Source organism: Castor canadensis, chromosome 5, assembly GCF_047511655.1.
Source record: "Castor canadensis chromosome 5, mCasCan1.hap1v2, whole genome shotgun sequence".
In the NCBI taxonomy this organism is placed as follows: Eukaryota; Metazoa; Chordata; class Mammalia; order Rodentia; family Castoridae; genus Castor; species Castor canadensis.
In genome coordinates, this window is record NC_133390.1 from 69335264 (window position 1) to 69349044 (window position 13781).

General features: G+C 35.3%; 1 protein-coding gene across 6 annotated transcripts in view; it reads right to left on the bottom strand.

Moving 5' to 3' along the window:
• Positions 1–13781, bottom strand: part of Golgb1 (golgin B1) — a 65062-nt gene that overhangs the window by 50565 nt on the left and 716 nt on the right. For 4 of the 6 annotated variants that reach the window (XM_020185059.2, XM_074073254.1, XM_020185057.2 and 1 more), the window contains exons 2-5: positions 4338–4432; positions 3533–3685; positions 3168–3320; positions 1036–1164 (exon numbers count right to left, since the gene is read on the bottom strand). In XM_020185059.2, coding sequence (XP_020040648.2) covers positions 1036–1164; positions 3168–3320; positions 3533–3685; positions 4338–4432 — 530 coding nt within the window. Of the gene's footprint in view, positions 1–1035; positions 1165–3167; positions 3321–3532; positions 3686–4337; positions 4433–4760; positions 4894–13781 lie in introns of all 6 variants that reach the window. The other 2 variants (XM_020185058.2, XM_074073255.1) reach the window with 1 other exon arrangement.

The following is a 13781-nucleotide window of genomic DNA, read 5'->3' on the forward strand; positions in this document are numbered from 1 at the left end:
CAATTGTAGAACAGCAGCGGTGCTTTCCTATTCTCCAATGATGGAAGGCTGAGAGCATGGTTCAAGTGATAGAGTGCCTGCCCAGAAGCATGAGGCTCTGAGTTCAAATCCTAGTACTGCCAAAAAAAAAAGAAAAACACTGAGCAAATGCAAGGGGTCCACAGTAAGAAAGATTAAAAGGTCTAAAGCAATCTAGCCCAACTGGTGTCTCAAAACTGACTCATCAGGGTTCTTTTCTAGGATCCCTGTCCTAGATATGTCCTAAGGATAGGACATACCCTCAGGGGGAAAAAAAAAAAACAACTTGTAGGAGTAAAAGCAAAATGAGGCAAGGCTGGGGATGTAGCTCAGTGATAGAATGCTTGCTTGCCTAGTATGTGCAAGGCCTTGGGTTCCATCCCAAGAAAAGAAAAAAGAGACAAGAGAAGAGAAAAGAAAGAAAGAAAGAAAAGAGAGAAAGATAGGGGGGAAAAGCTAGATATAGTGATTACACCTGTAATCCCAGCAACTTAGAAGGCAGAGATAGTAGATGGCAAGTCAAGGAATAAGAAGAAACACAAAAGTAACACAAAACAGAATACATTAAGTGAAATAAGAAGAACTTGAAAAAAGTTTTAATGGAGACAAAAAGCAACTCACAAAAGTGATAAATATTAAAGATAATCAAAGATCATGATACAAATAACAGAAGTTTCCAAAGAAGAAAACTAAAGCAAACAATTTGAAGATCAAATAATGTAATTGATATCATTCAATAACCTTCTAAAAAAAAATAAGTGAAGAATATACTGAAAGAGCAAACTGAGTACCTACAAATACCAACCAAGAATGATGAAGACTAATGAATACTCTAACAAAATTACTACACTTGGAAATAAGGAAGGGAGGGGAAGAGAGACAGAGGCATGCAGGGGACTGACAGGCACACAGATAAATAACCACTGGACATGCAGAAAAAGGTATTTGTAATATACTAATCCACGGGGATTCAGTAATTTGATAACCTAATGATGATGAGGTAACTCACACCCATACCTGTGCAGTTTGCTCTGCCTGTGCCTGAGCAAGCTGAGCTTGCAAACTGCTTATTAGTCTCTCCTTCTCCTGGAGTTCATGTTTTATTTTTTCTATTTCCATCTCTTCCTCAGTAGAACTTCTGTCATGCTGCAAATGCAACAAATAAAGTCACTTATTTAAGTGAATTACAACTATTATATATTTGATCCTTTGTTCTCTTTGCCCTTTATAATCACTTAATTACAGTTTTATTACACTGATAGGAGCAAGAAAAACCTAACAAAATGTAAGGAATGATGGAGTTTTTCAGTTTTAGTATGACCAAGTTTCTCTTATTAGATCTACTCTCCCTCAGAGAATAGCTATAAACTCTGGACAACACAGCAAACAGCTACCTGAAAACACTGGAAAGCAACCAAAATCAGGATGATAGTAGAGGGAAGGTGATACTAGAATAAATGCCTCATTGTGACAGCTTTAGTCTGAAGCAAACCCAGTTAGTGCCATGTAGGACTAAACTTTAGCTTTCCCATAGTCTTGCTGCCTTCAAAAATCATAAACAGAATTCAGAAAACCACAGCTGCTGTTAAGCAAGGGGCAAAACAACAAAGACCAGTGAGGGGAAATCCAAATCTTTTGTCTTTTTTTTTTCCCCCAAAAGTGCTTCCTTAGAACCATATTCTTCCTCCCTACTAAATCCCTATGAACCTAGTTCTTATTGGAAGTCAAAAAATAATTTTACATTTTCTTTAACATAATTGCAAAGCATCTGAGGACTGCTGTCATTTCTTCAACTGTGCTTTCCTCAGAATACCTTCCTGTGTACTGAAAACACACGTAGTTAAAAGATCACTACAACTGACTGCTAGAGCTGACCGAGATTGCGGGAAATCATTTATTTAACACAGGAAGAAAATGCTGATATGTTTAGGTATCAGAACTAAAAATAAAAGTAAATTAAAAACCAGAATATAAAATGGATAATTTAAAAATCAAACAGCATGTTTGAGGGGAAGTTTGAAAGAACAACACAGGAAGAGAAAGCTTGTGCCATGGCAGTGAGGGGAAGGGAACTGTCAGAGGAAAACCCAGAAAACAGAAAACAAGAATCCAAATAAAGAAGGTATTTGAGAAGATTAAGAAAAGCTTTTAAGAAGTTAAGCTTTAAGAAGTTAAATAAGGTTACTGATTCAGGAAAAGTGATGTTCTCTGACCATTGGTCCCTGAAAGGAAAGACTAAGCAGGGTACAGGGAATAAACAAGTAAGTGCCCTGAAGGGTGTGTCCAAAAAATTAAAACTCTTTTTCCCAAGAAATTATACTACTGAGAATAAGAATACAAGTGGGCCAAAGGGCAAAATAGAGAGAAATTAAGAAAATAAGATATCTTACATAGGGTGAAGTCTAGGCTAACTCTCAAACTATAGTGTGCACACATGACATGCTTGCCTTACACCAAACTCTCCATACAACTGAAGTTTCTTGTTCTCTAAATAACTGTCTGAATATGATTAGTTGGGGTTTAACCATAAAGGTAAGATAATGAAACAAGTACTAGAACAATGTTCTCCTCAAAAGGCAGCTTTCTTTAGTTCTTTCTGTATCTCTAATTGGCATTGTTTTGTTAATGGCAGTTATAAACCTAGAGTGTCTCCCTGTAAGGGAGACCAAGGTAATGTATACTGGTCAATTCAGTTTACAATCCATGAAACATTAATCTACCACTATGTGGCCATAGAGGGATACAGATCATTCAATTAATCCAATCAATTAATATTCTGTACTAAGTCAATGAATTATAGGATTCAGAGCAGGAAGAAATTTAAAGATCTAGTTTAATGTTCTAACCAAGGATGAAATGCTTCCAATAAGAATGTTTCTTCTCTTTAAATGTCTCACTCTAGTATTTACTTCCTCCTGTTAGACTTTTTTTAATTCTCTGAAAGTCTAGGAAACATGAATATGTTTTCTGTAGAGCTCTTTTTGCTATGTGTGGCCTATAGTTCAGCAAAGCTGTAAGCTCAATAAGAAAAGACAGCATTTTTTTTTCCATATTATTTTAACAACATAAATTTGTGTAATTAGTAAAGATCTGCTATACTGGGAGACTTTCTTGATTTCAAAAATACCTACTAAACCCAATCTACTTACTTTACAGAGTGAGTCCTCTGACTGAGGCTCTGTAGGCAAAACAGTCACTCCTTGTGCCTTCAATTCTTCTAGGTGCTTATTCAAAGAAGTTAATTTGGCCTTTGCATGAAGTTTTATTTTTTTAATTTTGTTATCAGCAGCTTTTCTTTCTTCCTGGCAGAGAATAATGATGATGATAAATACATAAATGTTTAATTCACCATTTATCTAGCACATAACAAAAGATACTTTCAGTAGGCATCATGTTACAGTTTAAGAAAATAAGAACCAGATTCTCTAACGTTCTAAGTGAAAAGAGAAAAATCTAAGTGAATGGTGTATATCTTTATCAAATGCTCTGCAAGAAAGGACAAAAACAGTAATACCTGAAGAGCTTCATCCTTTTGCTGTAGCTCAACATCCTTCTGTCTAATAACATCTTTTAGCTCTACTATCAACTTCTCTGCCGAAGCCAGACGCTCCAGAACATCCTCTTGTGTACTATTATTAAATTCCATGTCAGACTCCTGGGGTAGCTCCTAGAATTTAGATAAAAAAAATTGCCAAAGCATCAGGGAAAAGGTATTAACTTCTAGACATGAGTTGCTTCACTCATCTTATCTTCTGCCTACCTCATATCTTAAGACTCTTTCTAGTTGATCCAACAATAGTTATTATAGTCATATAATACCTTGATTATTTTAGCTATTTAAGATATTATTATCCTAATTTTGCCAAAGAGAAGAATAAAAGGAAGCAAATATCATAGAATATTAAGTGGAAGAACCCCAAATTTAAAATTAAGAGTTAGTTGAATAAAATTCTCTTAACCAGAAAACTAAGATTTCTTTTGATTCCTTATGTGGCCCTCAAAAAGCATAATTCAAACTACAAGAAAAGTGGTAATTTATAAAAGCAAACAGATGCTCTTAAAACCAAACAATGCCCCAGTTCCCCTGACTGCCATTTAAACCTTTCCTCTAGAACAGGAGTGTGTACCACAGGAGCAGGAAGAGAATTTAAAATGATCTGACACTAAACAGGCCTGGAAATGAATGAGATTTCAAATCTCATCTAGGACCTGGTTCCCATCCTGGTAGCTGTTAACCCTCATTTCTACCTTGTACATCTATCTTACAAAGAACACAGAATGTAAGTCTGATCAGTTTAGATCAGAATAGAGCTACTCACTGGGGCTAAGGGAGCCGTCGTATTCTGATCAGTGCTATCTCCTGATAATTCATGTAAAACAACGTTTGCAAATCCTGATAATCGGCTCAGCATTTCTGTGAGAAGGAAAAAAAAAAAAAAAACACACATAAGAATCAGTAAAATGGACATAGGCTGCTCCTATACTGGTAATCATATCATCCATAAGTGAAATAAGAAAACAGTGCATGCAATAAACATTAGACACAATCTGCAGCCTGATAATGTCTTTGAAAAAACATTGAGTGTACAGTGAAACCTCACACTGTTCTTTACAGTGGCAAATTATAATCACTATCACTAACATAATTTTAAAAAATAAATTACTAAAACACGATTCTTAAATGCAAGGACATAATTGTTAAATACATCTTGAAGGCTATCTTTCATCATAGTTTCACTTACAAACAGGAATTTCTTAGTCATCCACTGCCAGATTGTTATTTTCTCCTGATTTTTTTCAAATAAACCTCATGATTCAGCAACAGTTTTCTTCTTATGCATCCTATGAACTTCAACCATGTGGTTTCACTGAAAGCTAAATATAATATTAAATATGTATATTAGAAAAAAAGAACAGAATTAGTAACCTATGCTTCTCCTGTAAGACATTACGAAAAGAGCAATTTAAAACAAACATAAAAGACGAGCAGAAATTAGTAAAGTTGAAAATAGAAAAATGACAAACCTATAACCAACATCATACTTAATGGGGAAAAACTAAAACCACTCCCCCTAACCTCAGGAATGAGACAAGGGTGCCAACTCTCCCCATTCCTATTCAACATAACCCTGGAATTCCTAGCCAGAGCAATAAGGCAAGAAGAAGAAATAAAAAGAATACAAATAGGTAAAGAAACAGTCAATATATCCCTATTTGCAGATGACATGATCCTATACCTCAAAGACCCAACAGGTCTACCCCAAAACTTCTAGATAGCATAAACTGCTTCAGTAATGTAGCAGAATACAAAACCAATTTACAAAAATCAGTAGACTTTTTATACAACAATGAACAATTGAGAAAGAATATAGGAAAACAATTCCTTTACAACAGCCTCAAAAAAAAAAAAAACAAATACCTAGGAGTAAACAAAGGATGTAAACGACCTCTACAAAAAGAACTACAAACCACTGAAGAAAGAGACTGAAGAAGATTCCAAAGGTGGAAAGCTCTCCCATACTCATGGATTGACAGAATCAACATAGTAAAAACAGCTATACTACCAAAAGCAATCTACATGTTCAATGCAATTCCCATTAAGATTCAATGACATTCATCACAGAGATTGAAAAATCTACCCTAAAGTTCATTTGGAAACATAGAAGAGTGCAAATAGCCAAGGCAATACTGAGCAAAAAGAGCAATGCTGGAGGTATCACAATATCTGACTTCAAACTATACTACAGATCCATAGCAATAAAAACAGCATGGTACTGGCACAAAAACAGACAGGAAGACCAGTGGAACAGAATGGAGGACTTGGATATGAATTCACACAGCTATGCCCACCTTATTTTTGACAAAGTCGCCAAAAGCATACGATGAAGAAAAGTGACCCGCCTGTCACTCTGTACTAGTATCAACTCAAAGTGGATTAAGGACCTTAAAATCAGACCTGAAACCCTGCAGTTAGTACACAAAAGAGCAGGGAATACCCTGGAAACAACAGTGTATTCCAGCAAGGCTTATGCAAGGACTTCCTCAGCAGCCCAGCAACTAAGAGAAAGGATGGACAAATGGGACTACATGAAATTAAAAAGCTTCTGCACAACAAAAGAAATGGTCTATAAACTGAAGAGACTCCCACAGAGTGGGAGAAAATATTTGCTAGCTATACATCAGACAAAGGACTGATTACTAGAATATACAGACAGCTCAAAAAACTAAACCCCCCAAAAATCAATGAACCAATAAAGAAGTAAGCAACTGAACTAAACAGAACTTTTGCTAAGGAAGAAACCCAAATGGCCAAAAAAACACATGAAAAAATGCTCAGCATCCCGGCCATAAAGGAAATGCAAATCAAAACCACATTAAGATTCCACCTCACCCCTGTTAGAATGGCTATCATGAAGAACACCACCACCAACAAATGCTGTTGAGGCTGCAGGGGAAAAAGGAACCCTCATACACTCTGGTGGGAATGTAAGCTAGTACAACCACTGTGGGACACATAATATGGAGGCTTCTTAAAAAACTAAACATAAATCTGCCATATGATTTCTCATATGTGGATTATAGATCCAAAACAAATGCAGTAATATTAGTGGACATGTGACACACACTAAGGGGAGAACATGCATGGGAGAAATAGGGAAAGGAAAGGAAACCTAAAACTTGAAGGTGGTTGATGTGCTCCCTGTTGAGGAGTGAATAAAGAAATCTTAAACTGGCAGAGGCCACTATGGGAAGGGGACCAGGAAGTAGTGAAGAGGTGTGGTAAAGATGAACCAATGTGGGTTGCAATACACAAGTGCATGGAAGCAACACTAGGAATCTCTCTGTATAGCTATCTTTATCTCAAAGTAGCAAAAACAATATGCTTTTCTTATTATCTCTTATGTTTTCTCTTCAACATAATCAGAGAAGAGGGCAGAACAGATTCTGCCAGGAAAGGGTGGGGAGTGGCACAAACAATGTATATACATGTAAGTAAATGTAAAAATGATAAAATAAAAGGAGAAAAGGGAAATCAATAAAGCCCCCAAAAAGTGGTTCTTTGAAAAGATAATAAAGCTCTAGTCAGTGTGACTGAGGAAAAAAAAGACGTAAATTATTGACATCAATAAATGACAATGGGAACATCTCTACTGATCTAACATACATTAAGAGAATAGGAAAATAACTTGTGTTTATAAATTAAAAGTAGACGAAATGGGCTAATAACTTGTGTTTATAAATTAAAAGTAGATGAAATGGGCTAATTCCTTAAAAGATGAAAGCTACTGAAATTCAAGGAAAAAAATAGTGAACCTCAATATATATGAGTGGATGTATGTGGGTTCATGTATATATAAACACACAATGTATATATAAATATGAAACATAACATACTTTACTAAAAACTTTCTGAAAAAGAAATCATCAGGTCAAGATGGCTTCATTGGTTAGTTGAAGCAAATAATTAAGAAAAAATAAGGTCGTGCTCATTTTCGTGCTGATTCTAGGGATAAATAACTTTCACTTTATTGAAAGTATATTCCTCTCCTAATAAACTTTACTATCACTTTTACTACATTTTCGCATCTTGCCTGAATTCTCTCTCCAGATGCAAGGGCGGAGATAGATAGCTATGCTGACTTTTCTGGTAATATTTTTGGTACCCTAACTCAGATCTTGAATTTAATACATCTTGACTCAGATATTATACCTAATATGTCTTAGCCTGAATCACCTACATCTATTTTTGCACAAGAACAGTTCTCCACACCTCTGGGTTGAAGACATGCCTATCTGCTCCATTCTGCAAAAGCTATCTTCTACTATTTAGATTCTGACTGCTTTTTCTTCCTTACCCAATGTTATCTTTGGGTGGCTTAGAGGTTCCTTCTAGGTGCTGCCTCTGCAATTCTTACCAGGCTACAAAGTGCCAGTTGCTTTCTTTTCCTACTTGGTGTTCATTTAGAACACTGGCCTGCTTTTTCCAACCTTCAACCTACATTTTCCTTTTATGGACACCTTTCTTTCTCTGCCCCTATTGTTCCAATCTTTTGTAGAGACTAGGCTTCTGCTGTATAGACCACCATCTCTAAGAAGAGTTTATTCCAATATGGTCTTCTCTCATTAAGGCATTTCCTTTGTGCTGGGCCTATAGCCCAATCTTGTGTTATCACACAAGACTCAAGTAGATGAAATTCCCCATGCCATAGGAGACCTTTATAGGTAAAGCGAGACTGTTCCTTGAAATGGATCAAAGGGAAACACAGATGCTGGAAGAAAATGAGATGCCAAAGGGAAAAAATTAGAAAGTATGTACTACACTAATTTCCAGTCACTAGAAGGACACTTCGAAAGTGACCCCAGAGGTTTACATAGCTTCATGGGCCAGGAGGATGCTCCTCCCTCATCATAGGCTCAAGATTTCAACCTACGCTCAAGGCTCTGACCTAGGCTCAAAGCTTCAGTCTCTCTTGGTGGAGTATGCCCTATCTGGACAATGACAATTAGCTCTTTTCCCTTCTTCCAGATGGGGAACCTATCTTCTATTCCTGAAGACTCATACTTTGTAATGTGGCATGGCAAACTTACTGTTTCTTCACTGAAACACAAAGCTACTAAGATTCACATTTAGATAATAAAGCTGTAAAGAAACCAGAGAGAGTGACTGTTTTTGGAAAAGGGGAGAGGACTATAAGTGGGGTAGGCACACAGAGGGGTTTTATTTCTTCACCTGGTAGTTATGATAAGAAAATTTACCTTATAGCAACTCATTAAGCTATATATATATATATATATTTCATAGTATGATTTTCTGTATCTGTGTTTTAAACACAGAAGGCTTTTTAGAAAAATTAACAAATTCTTGAGCAATTAGGTTTAGAAGCATCCACAGGGAGGTTTTTATTTTATTTTTGTGGATATATAATACTTGTACAATTTATGAGGTATAATGTAATGTTTTAATTCATATACACACTAGGTAGTGATCAACTCAGGGTAAGTAGCACATTCATAAGGGAGTTTCTAGACTTAACCCCAGGCCTATCACACACACTCTGACCTATATATACCTAACTTGTTGGCTACTTTCCATCACTTTCAGTTCAGGTTCCCCAACACCACCTCTATGGTAACTCTGCTGTTCTCACCCATACTTTCTTAAGTAGTTTGAACCCTACTGCTCCACTACTACTTTTAGGACTAACTAGAAAACTACTGAGATTTCAGACACAGAATTTGTCAACTCTTCTTAATCCATAACTCTCCAGAAATATAAAAATATCATGTGTTTGGAAGCACATGTGTACATACCCACCTACTCAAGGTGGTATTGCCTGAGATCAAACCTTTTACATATCACAATTAAAATATTTATAATAAATCTTATTTCTATTGTGAAAATATGACTTAATTTTTTACTTCAACATGTAAATTTAGTTTTATATAAAATTCAAATCCTGAATATTTTTTCAAACAATAATTTCCCTCCTTTTTCCATGATACCACTACCACTCGAGATTCTGGTTCATCTTCTCTAGAAGTGTGTCTCTATCAGCATCCTATTGAAAATCATTATACATGAAAGACACAAATACATACTAGTATAAGATGATAATATTAATGGCAACAATTATTGAGAAATAGTTAACTGTTACAAAGTAAATGCACCAGATAAATAAGATACTTTATACTTATCTCTCTCTAATTTTATCAAAATCTAAAAATCTATAAGCTAAGTATTATTTATTATCATTACCATTTTGTAGAGGGGGAAAATTGACAACGAAAGAAAAATATCGCAACATCCTTCAACTAAGCAATAGAAAAAACATAAAAAGTCTTTAAATGAAAAACAGATTTATCATATAACCATTTATATGTATATGTACACACAAGTATGTGTTAAGAAAAGAAAGACTAGCATTTAAATAAGATAAATGCTAAGATAAATAAGGTGATAGGGATGTACCATTTTAGGTATGATAAAGGAGTCACCCACAAACTGAAAAATCTGAGAGGTCAATGGAAATAAGATAAATAAGGTGATAGGGATGTATCATTTTAGGTATGATAAAGGAGTCACCCACAAACTGAAAAATCTGAGAGGTCAATGGAAAGAGGATTACATGCGCAAAAAAAACCAACCTGGGTCAGGGAACTGAGTTTTCTGTCTTGGCTCAATAAGAAGCTTTATCACTTCAGAGAAAGTCACTTTACCTTTTGAAAGTCTGTTTCCTCACCTTAAAATGAAGTGACAAGGACCATTCTAAAGACCACTACTGTGATTCCATGATTTGAGAGTGATTTCTATAGCTGTTGACACTAAGGAAATGCAAATGGGAGGGCATTTTCCATGTAACTAAGCACTTTTGGTAGCTCAAAGACTGGGAACTTGATGGCATGAGAGCCACTAAATAGTCCTGTTTAAACTAAATGAAGAAAGAGAGGTATTCTACTCTATTTAGCTCATACAGGACAGAAATGAGAAATATGCACATACGAATTGTAAACATGAACATGACGTTCATGGCAGTAAGTTCCTACAAGGAAAATGTGGTTGCTATTGTTTTATAAAGCACAAGAACTGGAAAAGCAACTAACACAGAGCTTCATAGGGACCCAGCTTCCATAAAACACTCAGGCAAGTAAAATAATCCCTCAAAGTCCATGCTGGCCACACCTGCCACAAATCCTGTCACAAGACGGTTATATAGTGAAGAAGCACTGAGAATTAAATAAAAAGTGTTATTTTCTCAGTCTTTACTGTTTATGAACAAATTTATTTTTAAAATACTTACCTTGTGTGTAGCAGTATGCTAGGAACTATAAAAATAAAAAGAATGTAAGACATGTCCCTAACTACAGAGAATGCAGAACAATATATACAGGAAAATAAGAAAAATAACTAAAGACAAGGAGTGCATGCCTGTGTGTACACACATGTGTGCCATTTGCTTTGGGATTTAAATCACATTCCCACAGAAACAACATTAGATTTCCATTACAATCATTCCTCAAATTCATTTTATACACATTTTAATTGTAGCTCAATAGTTTAATTTCTTAATTTTCAAAGTGTTTCTTAAAAGGTTGAAGAGCCAAAAGGGAGGTAGTGCTACTATAGCTAGAAAAAGCATATTCAAATTATGATATAATTTTACAATAAGGAAATTAAAATTTATTTTTGTGATATAAAAAAGCTATTTTCATGAAATAAATTTAGAAATGGTAGCTGTCACATACACATAGCAATACCCATCAAGCACTGTTCCAGCTGCTTTATGTAAAACTTATTTATCCTCATTGCTTAATTCATCTTATTCTGAAAATCCTAATGGGGAGTTACTATCAACGTCCCTATAGTGAGTAAACTAAGGTATAGGGAAGTTGAGTAATTTGCACAGTGACACAGTTAGACAAAGTATCTTGGTTGGTAGAAACATCCAAAACATTCCATTTTCCAAGTAAATTAGTCACCTAATATTCTTCACCCAAGATGAAAACAGAGATAAGGGAATGAGGGTAATATGTTAATAGTACTATAGGCAATTGTTTTTGAGCGGTACATAGAGTAAAATGATATGACTCAGTATGGCCTCAATTAATTCCTATTCTTTAAACCACAGGCTCATGGAGACATACACATAATCAGGTATACTAAAGCAATGTTGATGGCCAATTACTGAAGACAATCTAAATGTCCATCAACATGACACAGCTAACTATTTTTTTTTTTATATTGCTATAAGGAAATGCTGTGTGGCCACTTAAAAGAATGAGAGAGGACTTGGGGGTGTGGCTCAAGTGACAGAGTACACAAGGCCCTTAGTTCAATCTGCAGTACCACAAAAAAGTAACTAAATAAAAAATTTTTAAAGTAAAAGAATAAGGGCTGGAGGTGTTACTCAAGTTGTAGAATCCCTGCTTTCGAAGCTTGAAGCCCTGAGTTCAAAACCCAAGTCCAACCAAAAATAAAAAGTAAAGGAATGAGGCAGTTTTATACTCATGTATACTGAAAATACTTAATGCAAGTTGAGTGTCCCTTATCAAAAATTCAGAGGACAAGAAGAGTTTCAGAGTTTTAATTGTTTTGGATTTTGGAAGATCTGCATATACATAATGAGATATTTTGGGGACATGACTGAAAACTAAACATAAAATTCATTTATGTTTCAGATATATCTTGTACACATAGCTGAAAGATAATTTTACACAATATTTTTAATAATTTTGTGCAGTTAAAACAAGGGTTCATGGTATGGAATTTTCCACTGTGACATCATGTATGTACTCAAAAAGCTTCAGATTCTAGAGCATTTCATGCTTCACATTTTCAGCTTAGGGATTCTCAACCTGTATTAACAGTATCACCTGACAAAAAAGTATAGAAGAGCCTGTGTATTATAATTCACATGCGGGAAGCTATATAGGAGCTTCTCTACAATTGGAATGTTTCTTAAGGATAATTAAAAAATTATTTACAGTTCTTATTTCTAGGAAGTAGGTAATGGAAAAGGTCAGTAGAAAGGGGAAAGTTTTCTTTTTACATTATGTTCTTTAGTATTGAATTTCCTAGTATCAAAAGCACATATAACTAACTTTAAACTAACTCAATTAAAATTGTATTATAGAGCCTAATCTCTTTTTATGTAGGCGATATTAACAGACTGGTATGCAATGATCAGTGGTGAGCTGTGTCTCAAACAATTTATTCCTAATCATTAACCTGGAGAAGTTAATGGTTTATTTTATAAACAAGGGTAATATTGACATTCTTTTAATCAATCTATTAATCTAAGGGGAGTGGAAAGAAAGAGGACCTTTAAAATTCAAGCAGGAAAAAAAAATATCTTCTAAAGATGATGATTTTAGGAAGGGTTTCATCACAGAATAATAGAGGCTGCCCTCTAGTCTGGGAATCCTAAGAGATCCAACCAACCTTCTTGAAAAACAAAGTGCCACCTTTATGTGATTTTCAAATTGGGTTGGGAGTGTCCTACAAGTGAGCATTATTTTTTAATTTCAATCTTTTATATTTGTATTTTTCTTTATTTTAAAATTAATATATGTGATATATTTATAGAGGCATGCATACATTATCTGAAACAAATACATAATACTTGGGGATGTGCATGTTCAAAACTTTTACTGGTAAGGTGTGCAATTTTTTATTTGGAAACTAATGATGTAGCCAAACAAACTGAATACAGTTATAAAGAAAGCATTAAATGATTGTTCCGTGGTCAAGGGATGAGAAGTAAAAGCTGTGAAGCAGTTTGTACAATGTCTACAACGTTTTTGGTGGTGGTGGTGGTGGTGCTGAGGACCAAACCCATGGCCTTCTCATTAAGATCATTTGCCCTGCCATTTTTAAGTACTCGTCAACTTTTCCCTATATCTATTCCAAATCCTCTTATTTTTCTACTGCCATCTTACACAGAACTGGAAACAGGTCCCTAAAAAATGCTTCGAGAGCTTCCAACTAACTCCAAAAGTCAAAGTATTTATCCATGATTTTAAGTATCTCTGACACTTTTAACTGTTCTCTCCTCATAGACCAACTGGATTTGGTCAGACAAATGTATTCCCCATTCCATTCGTTAGGGGACTCACGCTCCCGTCTACACTCCTGTTGTGCACAGTAAACCCACTTCACACAGCCAAATCAAGTTGTTTTTCCTCCAGAAACTCCCTTCAAGATTCGCTTTCCTCGGTCGGCCCACCCCTGATCCCTGGAATTTTAGCACGAATGGGAACACCCC